The sequence below is a fragment of the Sphaerodactylus townsendi genome, linkage group LG07 (assembly GCF_021028975.2).
Source record: "Sphaerodactylus townsendi isolate TG3544 linkage group LG07, MPM_Stown_v2.3, whole genome shotgun sequence".
Classification (NCBI taxonomy): Eukaryota; Metazoa; Chordata; class Lepidosauria; order Squamata; family Sphaerodactylidae; genus Sphaerodactylus; species Sphaerodactylus townsendi.
The window spans coordinates 122,412,991-122,425,774 of record NC_059431.1 but is presented as its reverse complement, the minus strand read 5'-3'; the positions used below and the strand labels follow the sequence as shown (position 1 = coordinate 122,425,774).

The 12,784-nt window shown below is 50.3% G+C and overlaps 1 protein-coding gene across 3 annotated transcripts in view; it reads right to left on the bottom strand.

The window, feature by feature from the left end:
* Positions 1–4,941, bottom strand: part of SYDE1 (synapse defective Rho GTPase homolog 1) — a 29,868-nt gene extending 24,927 nt beyond the window's left edge. The window contains exons 1-2 of one of the 3 annotated variants that reach the window (XM_048502678.1): positions 4,829–4,904; positions 1,441–1,541 (exon numbers count right to left, since the gene is read on the bottom strand). In XM_048502678.1, the coding sequence (XP_048358635.1) occupies positions 1,441–1,519 (79 nt within the window). In that variant the 5' untranslated portion in view covers positions 1,520–1,541; positions 4,829–4,904. Of the gene's footprint in view, positions 1–1,440; positions 1,936–4,828 lie in introns of those variants that run through there. The other 2 variants (XM_048502676.1, XM_048502675.1) reach the window with 2 other exon arrangements.
* Positions 4,942–12,784: the final 7,843 nt, after the last annotated feature.

The following is a 12,784-nucleotide window of genomic DNA, read 5'->3' as shown; positions in this document are numbered from 1 at the left end:
TGAGCATATGTCGGGAGTGCTTTGATTGTGTGTTCCTGTATTGCAGGGGGTTGGACTTGATAGCCCTTGGGGTCTCTTCCAACTCTATGATTCTAATTATCCTGCTCCGGTTAGTATTTCTTCTCACCTACAAGGGAGTCATTATTTCAACGTTTGCCCTTCTTTCTTTCCACAGTCATTTATGTCAGTGCAGAAGTTCTCAAATGTGTAAGTGGAAGACCAGAGAGTTGATGCAATTTATGAAATGAAGCTACACAGAATAATGAGAAAAGCCCTTTCGAGGTGCCTTTTCAGCTCCAGGAGCTAGATCATCATCCCCACTGAACAAACAACCAAGGCCAAAAGGGAATATGCTGCCACAGGAGGTGGTGATGGCCACTAACCTGGATAGCTTTAAAAAGGGCTTGGACAGATTTATGGAGGAGAAGTCGATCTATGGCTACCAATCTTGATCCTCCTTGATCTCAGATTGCAAATGCCTTAGCAGACCAGGTGCTCAGGAGCAGCAGCAGCAGAAGGCCCTTGCTTTCACCTCCTGCCTGTGAGCTGCCAAAGGCACCTTGTGGGCCACTGCGAGTAGCAGAGTGCTGGACTAGATGGACTATGGTCTGATCCAGCAGGCTCTTTCTTATGTTCTTATGTCTCCATTGAAGAAACCAAATAATCGCGTCACACACTGAATAAGCGAAGGCACTAGTTATATACACGTATATTGTTTCCCTCTTATTATGTATTCCAACAAATAAATTTCATACAAAATAATTATATTTCCAAGTAAATTCATCCGATAATGTAATCCAATATCAAATTCAATAGTCCATGAAAAATGGTTCAATCAAATAAATAGTCCATATCTTCAATTCTTTTAATCTTTATGCATAAAGCATGGCTGTAGGGGTGAGCCCGCGAACCTGGCAGAACCGTAGAAGGAGCGCTAGGCATGCCGGTGCCGGCTACGGCCTTCCGGGCGCACACGCTCCCCCAACCCCCGCTCCCCCATGAGTCACGGGTCATGAACTGCCTGACTCGCGGTCACCAGGTGTCCCACACAAAGGGACACAAAGGCTCCTGCCCTCAGGTGAAGATTAGGCCCAGACATGGATGCTTCCTCCCGCACGTAGCAGCCTGATGAGATCATGCATCACATGATGATCTCCCGCTCTCCCGCTCTCCCGTTCTCCCGCCTGCCCGACCCCTTTTACACGCCCCCATTGAAACCCTAATAAAAGGTGTGAGGGGCGAGTGCACGGGAGAGTTGCCAGGATCACGGGATCCCGCACTTCCTGCTTGCTGGCCCTCTCCACCAGATGAAATCTCCGCGTGTCGTCTCTTCCCTGGGACCTCGTGGGTACGACTACAAGCGGCCAAATGATGAGCTTCAAATTTCATTCCATCAGTGTTTCATAAAGAATAATCATTCTCCACATTATAAATACTTACCAAATACATCGCACATTTCAAAGTGCGTTTTCAGAGTAGTCTTCCTCAGAAGTAATGTTTTTTCTTTCAAAGTATTCATTGAGTTGCCATGTACAGGTTTTCTACAAAAAATACAGTGATATTCACGGATGATATAGAGGCCAAGACCTTCGTAAGAACATAAGGAGAGCCCTCCTGGGTTAGGCCAGTGGTCCATCGAGGCCAGCCGTGGCCAACCAGTTCCTCCGGAGGGTCAACAACGGGGCACAGAGGCCAAGGCCTTCGTAAGAACATAAGGAGAGCCCTCCTGGGTCAGGCCAGTGGTCCATCGAGGCCAGCCGTGGCCAACCAGTTCCTCCGGAGGGTCAACAACGGGGCACAGAGGCCAAGGCCTTCGGAAGAACATAAGGAGAGCCCTCCTGGGACAAGCCAGTGGTCCATCGAGGCCAGCCGTGGCCAACCAGTTCCTCCAGAGGGTCAGCAATGGGGCACAGAGGCCAAGGCCTTTGTAAGAACATAAGGAGAGCCCCCCTGTGTCAGGCCAGTGGTCCATCGAGGCCAGCCGTGGCCAACCAGTTCCTCCGGAGGGTCAACAACGGGGCACAGAGGCCAAGGCCTTCGTAAGAACATAAGGAGAGCCCTCCTGGGTCAGGCCAGTGGTCCATCGAGGCCAGCCGTGGCCAACCAGTTCCTCCGGAGGGTCAACAACGGGGCACAGAGGCCAAGGCCTTCGTAAGAACATAAGGAGAGCCCTCCTGGGTCAGGCCAGTGGTCCATCGAGGCCAGCCGTGGCCAACCAGTTCCTTCGGAGGGTCAACAACGGGGCACAGAGGCCAAGGCCTTCGTAAGAACATAAGGAGAGCCCTCCTGTGTCAGGCCAGTGGTCCGGGAGGCCAGCTGCATAAATCTGGTTCCTTCGAGAGGGTCAGCACCAAAGAGGCCAAGGCCTTCGTAGAACATAAAGAGAGCTCCTGGGTCAGGCCAGTGGTCCATCGGGCCAGCCGCGGGCTAACCAGTTCGGAGGGTCAACAACGGGCACAGAGGCCAAGGCCTGAAGAAGAACATAAGGAGAGTGCCTCCTGGGTCAGGGCCAGTGGTCCATCGTAGGCCAGCCATGGCTAACCAGTTCCTTCTGGAGGGTCAACAATAAAGGCTGGTGAGGCCAAGGGGCTCAGAAGAACATACAAGGAGAGTTCTCCTGGGTCAAAGGGCCAGTGGGTCCATCGAGGCCAGCCGTACAACCAGTTCGAGGGTCAACAACGGGCACAGAGGCCAAGGCCTCGAAGAACATAAGGAGAGCCCTCCTGTGTCAGGCCAGTGGTCCATCGAGGCCAGCCGTGGCCAACCTCTGGCGGTGGAGGGTGAGCAACGGGGCACAGTGGCCAAGGCCTTCGGAAGAACATAAGGAGAGCCCTCCTGGGTCAGGCCAGCGGTCCATCGAGGCCAGCCGTGGCAAACCAGTTCCTTCGGAGGGTCAAATAACGGGGCACAGAGGCCAAGGCCTTCGTAAGAACATAAAGAGAGCTCCCTCTGGTCTAGGCCAGTGGTCCCATCGAGGCCAGCCGTGGCTAACCAAGTTTCCTCCGAGGGCTGCAGCACCAGGGGCACAAAGAGGAGGCCAAGGTCTTCTGGAAGAACATAAGGAGAGCTCCCTCCTGTGTCAGGCCAGTGGTCTCATCCCGAGGCCAGCGTCAGTGGCTAACCAGTTCTACTCCCGAGGGTGAGCAACGGGCACAGTGGCCAAGGCCTCTCGGAAGAAGAACATATAAGGAGAGTCTCCCTCCAAGTTGGGTCAGGGCTAGCGGTCCCATGTCGAGGCCAGCCGTGGCCAAGCCAGTTCCTCCCCGAGGAGGAGTCAACAACTTGAGGCACAGAGGCCAAGGCCTTCTGTAAGAACATAAGGGAGAGACTCCTCCCTCAGTCAGGCCAGCGGTCCATCGAGGCCAGCCGTGGCCAACCAGTTCCTCCGGAGGGTGAGCAACGGGGCACAGAGGCCAAGGCCTTCCGTAGCGAACATAAGTGAAGCTCCCCTCCTGGTCCAGGCCAGTGGTCCCATTAGAGGCTGTGACAACCTTCCCCAATCACTTATGTCAGTGCTTCCCAATTGCCGCCACCCTTTGACACTCTCTTTGCTCCCTGTGATCACCCCCACCCCCCATCCCCTGAATGAGCTCAGGAGGCCAAAATATCCACATGGCAGGAGTGGTCTGGAGGGCCCCACAAATACCAAACAAACTCTTAACTAATTCAGTTTGTGTCCATCTCCCCAGGGTGGCTGACATCATCCCCCTCTCTTCCCTTTCACCTTCGCAACAACCCTGTGAGGTGGGCTAGGCTGAGAGGAGGGAGCAGCCTAAGGTCAGCCAGTAAACTTCAAGGACGGCTTGAGTGAGAATTTGAACCACATTAACCCCTTTAACAGGCTGGCTCCAAAACGGTTACTCTGTCTTCTATTTTGCATAATCATGCAAATGGTCATGTACCACCACCACCACCACCCCCCGCCCCCCCCCCCCCGGACCAATGGCAAGGCAAGGAAGCCGCCCCTGGCAGCCCCACTCACAGCTCGACTGGGCAAGGGGATGGGTTGCCAGCTCCGGGATGAGAAGAGCCTGGAGACTTTGTGGGCCGAGCCTGGAGATGACCTCACAAAGTGCCACTAATTTCTCTATTCCCCTTTAAACCCTTTTCAAAATATATATATATATATAGGGAGGCTCTGTGTGTGGGGTGGGGGGGGGGGACGGGGGTAGTCTGTGTAGGGTGCAGAGGGTTGCCAACTCCAGGACGTTGCTGGGAGGTTTTTTGGGGGGGAGCTCTATATGAAGTGGGAGTATCTGAGGGTACCAAGAGTTCCTTTCCGTAATTTCAGCAATTTCGCTCCCCTTTTTGAGAAAAACACCCAAATAACCCGCTTTCCTTCCCATTTCTCTTGTGCTTCTTTTGACCGGTCGCTTATTCAGAAGTTTGCTCCTTTTGATTCCGCTGGTCTATTATTTCCACGGTTCTCCCCGCCGCCCGGGACCGACCGACCGACCTTCCTTCCTTCCATGTTGGTGCCAAGTCCTCCCCTCGCCGGCCACCCTCCTCGTCCTGCTCAAGTAGCGAGGCCGTCCTTCTGTCGGGGTTGGTCACAGACTCCCAGCTGGCCTCCCTCACAAGTTTGGTTTTGTTTTTTGAAATCCAGGCATTCCTGGGGGAATTCCTTTCCAAACTTTCCTGCCGGCGCCTCCCTCCGACCCCACCCACCCACCCACCCCCCCAATCAGCCGCTTTCTCCAGGCAGGGGAACGGATCTCTAGATCCCGCAATTCCGGGAGATCTCCAGGACCCACCGCCCGTTGGCAACCCGGCGCCCGGCCCCGCCCCTCGCCCCGGGGAGACCCCCCCCCTCCGGCCCGGCCCCTACCTGGCTCCTGGCGCCCCTTTGGCGCGGCGCGGCTTTCCTTGCGGCGCAGGCGGGAGAGGGTTTTGCGCAGCAGCGGCTGCGCCATGGTCGGGAGCGGCTGGCGGGGCGCTGGTCTCCCCCGCCCCGGCGGCTCCGAGGGGAGGGTCTTGGCCCGGCCGGCCAGTGAAGAAGGAGGGGGCACCGCACCAAGCCCCGCCTGGACGCGCGCCTCTGGCCTAGGGGGCGCGCAGGCGGGGCGCAAGCGGTTGCCAACTCCAGGGCGGAACATTCTTGAGGGTGGGGGGGGGAGCCGGGGCGTCCCATCTAGCGTGCCTACAACGGACAAACAAAAAATAACCCCCAGGTTCCAACGGTGTGCAATTGCAGTGCTCTACATGATCATATTCTAAAAATGCAAAAAAAAAACCCCACAAAAAAAACACAATATCCAAAAATCCAGCGGCTGCGCACTCCTGCTGGTCACTGCGGACACTCCGGCCACTTCTCTGGCCTGTGACTTCTGCATTTGCCGGGCAGAACATTAAAGAGTGTGCATTTGCAGTTGGGCGAGATATTGGGCACAGCTTATGGGCAAATGGGGTTTATATTCAGTTTTCACTGGATTTTTGTATATTGTATATTTGCATTTTTACAATATTGCCTTTGGAGACTCCCAATGCACTGCAGTTTTGTAACAATGGAACCTGAGGGCTATTTTTTGATTGTTGTAGGTTTTTCATAACCCTACCATCTGGTGGGTCAGCATCGGATTTATCTCTGGCCATCCTCACTTCTGTTCCACCTGGGGAGAATACACTCAGCTCTGCAGCATCCAGTCCTTTTCGAAAGGCTTTGCCCCTACTTTGGGAGGTGTGTGTATTTCTGATTGTATCATGACTGAGTGGGTTTTCTGGGCTGCATGGCTGTGGTCTGGCCGTTTTTGCTCCCAACGTCCTGCCCACGTGTATGGCTGGCATCGTCAGAGGCATCTCACACCATGCAGTCGTGCTCTGGTTGCAGATGCCAGTCATGGATGCAGGCAGCTTGAAAGATAGCCCTTTTTCCAGAGTCGACATTTTCGTTGAAGTGTCCACTGCAACCCCGAGATCTCTCTCAACCTCGGCCTGTTCAGAACCTCTGTAGGAGCACCTCTCCAAAGTTAGCATATATTTAAAATGTGTGTCACCTGAGTTTACCAACACTGGAATTGGTTTACTGTGTTCCCTGCTCACCCAGTTAAGAAAGGTCCTGTTGTAGTTCTCCATAGAATTTTCCAGGTGGTTTGCCATTGCCTTCCTTGATGGTCCCCCATCCAAATAAGAACTGGAGCAGCCCCTACCTGGTTTCTGATGAGATTGGGCTAGCCTGGGCCATCCAGGTCAAGGCCAGCAATGTCCACAGGTGTTTGCCAAACCCCTCCTCTGCGTAGTGATCCAGGACTTCCTTGGTGGTCTCCCTTCCAAATACTAACTGGGGCTGACCCTACTTAACTTTTGAGATTTTGAAATCAGACCAGCCAGGTCAGGGTATATTTCAGAGCATTCCCACTGTAGTAAGACTGTAAAAGAGAGCCAGCATGGTGTAGTGGTTAAGACCAGGTGCACTCGAATCTGGAGAACTGGGTTTGATTCCCTGCTTTGCCATTTCAGCTATGGAAGCTTATCTGGTTAACTAGATTACCCTGTGCACTCCCACACACGCCAGCTGGGTGACCTTGGGCTAGTCACAGTTCTTCTGAGCTCTCAGCCCCACCCACCTCACAGGGTGTTTGTTGTGAAAGGGGAAGGGCAAGGAGATTGTAAGCCCCTTTGAGTCTCCTTGCAGGAGAGAAAGGGGGATATAAATCCAACTCTTCTTCCTCTTTCTCTTCTAAAACAGATGGCCTGTATATTCACACAAGTTGAAAAAATATAGACTCTTATTTAACCTGTGAAGCTGCAGTTTGAAGTCTGCTTCGTTTCTCAAGTATCACCTTGTGAAGACTCATCACTTTTTGAATAGCTCAGAAGGTGGTGCTGATGGGACCCAGAATTTTTGACTGAAAGAGTATCTGTTTCCCACCCCCCATCCCCAGGAAAAATATTGCTCTTGTGATTGTTACTGCTGTGGCTTGGGTAACAATGAGTGATTTCAGCTCAGCAACTTAATGAGGCGCAGGAAGCTGACGGTCTTCAAAGCAAAAGGATTTTATTTGGAGGTGATGGTCACAGCTTGGGTAGGAGAATCACGCCCTTGCAACCAAGTGCAAGAACTTTTATTCTCAAACTTCAAAGGGGCAAAGGGGCAGGTAGAAAGGGGAGGTGAGGGGACAAGTCCTTCACCAAACACCAATACGAAAACAACAGTACAAAAGCAAGATACAATTACAACTTTTGAATGGGATCACAAAATCCCTCTGTCAAACGCAAAGAGATCCACGCTGGGAAGGACCTCAAGCCAATGGTGCTGAAAGGAAAGCCCGGTAAAGGAATCCCATTTCCAGGAAAACCTAGAGGTGGAGCTTTGCTACCGCGACTTTGAGCTATCTTCTTTATCAGATGGCTGTTTCCTTCAGTAATGCCCTGAGGCTCCTGCGCCTCATCTCTGCAAAAAAAGAAAAATTCAAACTGTCCAATGGTGGTCCCTGCACGTCTTCCAAGCGTAAGGCTGGGGACCTCCTGGAGTGCTGCACCAACAGGATTTGATTTACCAAAGTCCAAAGGGGGGTCTCTTCTCTGCACTAAGGAGTCGGCTGGGTGTCTAAGCAGCATTCCAGAGCCAACTTCCTTGTCCCTTAATATCAGCCTTTACAGGCTACTGCTTTTGCTGACAAACACGAACCTTAAAAATAACATTTTAAACTTAAACATTAGGGAACACAGTACAACACAAACACATAAGAATCTCCTAAATTAACAACAACAAAACCTTAAGCTAACTGGGGAACCTAGTCAAACTGAAATCCTAAACAACGGGGAAATCATAAATTCAACTCTAAAGGGGCTTTCATTATACTTAAGAGGGCAGAGGCAAGAGGGAAACCATACAACATTGGCATAATCACACGTTCATGACCTTTGCAAGCCTTATGGGGACTTCTGAGCCACACAAGTCTCCGCGTTCGGGCATGGAGCCAGTGTAGTCAGGTAACCTGACTCAGGAAAATATTTTGTTTATTTTCCTGGGCGGTAACATGATCAGCAATGCCTGTTTTGAGATCCTGGATGTTTTCTCCACGTATATCTTGTTGCACTGGTTCATGATGGACACATAATTAACGTGATTCTTACATGATTTTGACAGCCAGGATGGGCAAGGATCCAGAGTGCATGTCGTGGCCTTCATATGTCCCAAGATCTGTCAACATCCATCACAGTCACAGGGCTGAAACAGTCCACAGACTGACCAGACATATCTTTGGCCAGAGCTAGGCTATAACTAGAACCTAACTCAGAACAAAGTTATCAGCAAATTTTTTTGCAAAAGGCATCTCAAATGATTTCTTGTTCCTGAGACAATAAAGGCTCCAAGTAGGACTTAGCAGATGCCAAGATACTTGAAACAGTTGGGATGGTCATGAACTAGTTGATGCAACGCGAGCAGAAAAAGAATATTTTCTGCCACGGCTGCTGCTTTGTAGGTCTTCCAATGAGCTCGACAGCACCCTCTGCTGGGTTTAGCATGAGTTTTCTCCTGCCAGTGTTCCTCTGGAGGTCTGCCTTCCCTCTTCAAGTCACCCAGCTCCATGGTGAACCATGGAGTTGGGTTCTGTCCCAAGGGTAGGAAAGATTGGAACTTTCCCAAGGTAGCTGTTGTGGGTTTTCCAGGCAGCGTGTCTGTGGTCTGGTAGTTCTTGCTCCTAACATTTCACCACATCTATGAATGGCATCTTCTCTCTGTGACACATACATCTTACCACAACATGCCTCTGACGATACTACCATAAATGTGGGCAAAATGTTAGGTGCAAAACTACCAGACCACGGCCACACAGCCCGGAAATCGCACAACAGCTAGCTGATTCCAGCCATGAAAGCCTTCGACAATGCATTTCTCATGTAGAATCTCCCACTTGAGCTTGGTAGTACACGGTCCATTCAACTACCGTAACATCTTACCACTTTATTTTCTTGCATGGCGAATGGCTTTAGGTCAAGATATCTGTAAATAATTTGAGGTCATACTCAAGCTTGGAATAACGTTTCTGAAATCTACCCTGTTTGCACCACTTTAAGAAAAATACTCATCTGAAGTAGGAAAAAGCTTCCGAGCACTTGATTGTTACAGTTCGTAGATTGTGAAAAATGTCAAGTTTCTTGAACTTGGTCATAAGGATATAGACATTTTGGACTGGTCATGAAAATTTAAATTAATTTATTTGAAGCCCCAACTGAAAATGGGTGTCTCCACTTCGTGAGGAAGAGGGTTCATAGCCCTCTCCAAGTGCCATCACACAGTGGAGACCCCAGCCAGACACTCTCCCCCCTTCCCACCAGGTGGTGCCTGGAGACCTTCCAGAATGACAGCTGGTTGCCAGATTTCGGAGACCAGTTTCCTGAGAGAAAATGCCTGCTTGGGTGTGGTATTTTGCAACGTCGAAGCCCCTCCCCTTTCCAGACTCCACCCCTAAATCTCCAGGAGTTTCTCAAGCCAGAGTTGGCAACCCTACATCCTGCCCAGGCAGTAGCCACATTGCTGAATTCATACCTGCCTGAAAGACAGCACAACCCCACTTTAGATAAATGTTTGATTACATTATTACTCCTACTCTATGTAGCTTCTGTATGTTCTTCCTTCCCAAGGAAATGCATCTTAAAACTAGGAGTGGTGTGGATTTAGGAAGGAGTAGTGCCACTGGCCTATTCCACCCCGATGAGAGACTATCAGAGTGCTTAGGGGCCTCTATCGTACAGGTTTGAATTTCCCATTCCTTTTCCGTTCAGAGAAGCCCACACAGTCTCTCTGGAAGTGCCGTGAGGTCACAGCTGACTTACGACGACCGCTTGTGCGGTTTCCAAGGCAAGGGGTACTCAGAGGTGGGCTACCATTGCCTGCCTCCGTGTTGCAACCCCGGAAGTCCTTCATGGTCTCCCGAACAAATACGAAGCAGGGCTGACCTTGGCCCTTTCCACACACATCACTGAAAACGTTTGTACCCTGTTTTCAGCCCCTCCTGCTTTACTCTGATGTCCGGGTGCAGCTGCCCCCCTGGAGACAAGGTCTGGCAGCTGCTTGGTGGTCCCCCCCCCCTTTTTTTGAGTACGTTGATGAATCGATGCTTCTATGCTTCCCAGCCTCATGCTGCGATTCTCTGTGCCTTGTGCACTTGACGTGTCGACGATTATCACACCAAACACACACACACATGTCAGCTGAAATGTGCCAGAAACAGGTGAGGGGGGAGGTGGAGAGTGAGCTGAGAAACTGTTGCCAAGGAGGAAATCCCAGGGAGGCCGAGCGGCGTGGGGCGAAATGTCTTAAAGTGATCACACAGCAGCAAAGTCTTTTTGAAAACGCTGCAGCCCAAAGAACCGTTTTTAAAGATGATTCATTGAAAACATTTTGAGGCTGGAAATAAAACATTTTCAGGAGCAAAGAGGGAAAAACAATGCAGAACTCTGTGGAGGAAACACTGTTTCCTACCTCAAAACATTTTAAAGGGTTTGGTGGAAAAGGCCCCTGTTGAGCTTTCTGGTGAGACAGGGCTGCCCTGGGCCATCCAAATCAGGAGGCAATAAAAGTTAACAAAATTGTACATGGTTAGAACTGGTAGCATTAGAACAAGGGGGAAATCTGTGCCATTTAGCAATGCAGAATTTATTGGTGGAGGACTTATAGAAGTTATCCACACTCTAGAAACCAGGGAAGAGAAATCAGGTGAAGTTAAATGTTTTGCCCTGCTGTGAAAAAATATCTGGTGATAATATATGGGGGCCCGTGTGAATGAGGCATTGAGAAAGGTGACTGAACCCCGCCCCCTTTTTCCAGTCATGTCCATGAGGACAGAGAACCATGCCTGTTGAGGCTAGAAAGTGTTTGAAGAGTTTGGATTGATTTCCCTTCCCCCTTTCTCTCAGGGGCTTACAATCTCCTTTCCCTCCCTCCCCCCAATAAACACCCTGCGAGGCTGGTGGGGCTGAGAGAGCTCAGAAGAACTGTGGCTAGTCTGTCACGCAGCTGGCATGTGTTGGAGTGCACAAGCTAATCTGGTTCACCAGGGAAGCCTCCACAGCTCAAGTGGTAGAATGGGGGATCAAACCTGGTTCTCTAGATTAGAGTGCACCAGCTCTTAACTACACCACGTTAGCAACAAAGGGTGCATTGGGACCCTTCCAAATTCCCTTCTGAAGCTTGCATAAAATTCTGGTGTAAACACAAATTGGAAGAAAGTGTTACACAAAAAGTCTTCCTATCTGAGGTATTTGCATCCCCATGTGAGTGACCCAGGATCTCTGGCAGCCAGTGTGCAAAAATAAGGGCACAACGTTTGTCCCGTTTGTGAAAATGGTCCATCTCTGAGAAGCCCAGTGCATGGGAAAAAGGGAGACTGTAACAGTGTTGTTTGGGCATGGAAGCAAATGACCTTCGGAGGGCATCTGCTCAAGACCTGCTGGAGCCCAGGGGAGTGGCGCAAGTTAGCTTTATCCCCAAATTGCTCCAGCACAGTAACATCCCGGCAGACAATTACACCCTCAGAAACTATAGCCCATACAAGAAAAAAACCCATGCCCTGCTCCACGAATGCAGATTCTGGAAGACCCCAAGATGCCAACTATAGCTGTAACCAATCATCCTCTCCAGCACTACATCAACCAGAATTCCCCAGGACTCCGCGTACTTAAAACAGTGTTGCGCTTTGAACATCCCCAAGTCCCTCAGCCTTTCCTTGTAGGGCTTGGTCTCCAGGCCCCTCACAATCCTCGTCGCTCCTCCCTGCACCTGCTCCATTCTGTCCATGTCCTTTTTGAAGTGAGACACACACACACACCCAAACTGCACAAAGTACTGTGAGTGCCCATGTGGCGTACAGTGGGATTGTGGCATCTTGCAATCTGGATGTGAGGGATCTGTGAGCCGCTCCATATGACTTGCAGTTTCCTGAACCGTATTTGCTCCAATGATTTTCACAAATATTCAGGGACTCGGTCAATGTAAATACATCGTACTATTCAGGAAAAAAAACCCTTTTATAAATAGACTGGACCAATCTCAGCTCACTGGGTGCTATGTTGTGCGTGTGAGTGCTTGTGTGTGTTTTAACTTACACGCTAACAATCAGAGCAATGCCGTATCATGCAAGCCATTACAAATCCTTGCGTGCATTTAGAATGGATTTCACCAGCAGTCACTAATAGTCACGCTTGAAGAATTCACTTACAGTGGAGAATCTTGTTGCTGCTTAATACACCCACCTATATTGAACTTACCTGGTTTTCCTGTTGCAGAATTACATTGGTACGTCTTTCCCAATATATACGGTTGAAGAATTCATTCATAGCAGAGGGCCTTGTTGTAGTTCCGCACACTTACCTTTGTTGTACTGCATCATGTTTGGACTTACCTGGTTTCTCAGTTGTAGAAGTGTGTTAGTACTTTCTCAGTGCATTGTTCTGCATGTTCTTTCTCCTTGACATGTGCTATTTTGTCATTGTGTTCTTACTGACAGATGTTGCTTTCTCTTGATTCTTACTAATAGTATCTGTTGTAGTTGCATTTGCGTGGTTGGTTTTCTTCTTGTTTTTTAGAGCAGAGTCATGGCCACGCATGATGGCAGATTGGAAAGACAAACAGGGAATGTGTCAGGGAGCACAAAAATGAATCGCCCTGTGGAGCAGCTGCGCTCAGCCCTCGACATCAAAACCAAGAGACCGTTCAGCCACGGCTGCTGCATGGAAGCTGCCCATATCTGAAAACAGAGGAGACCTCTTCTCCCAACAGCCACCTCAGACAACTCCGCTGCTGCAGAAACATGCATCGACTTTTCTTTCCCTCTTCAGT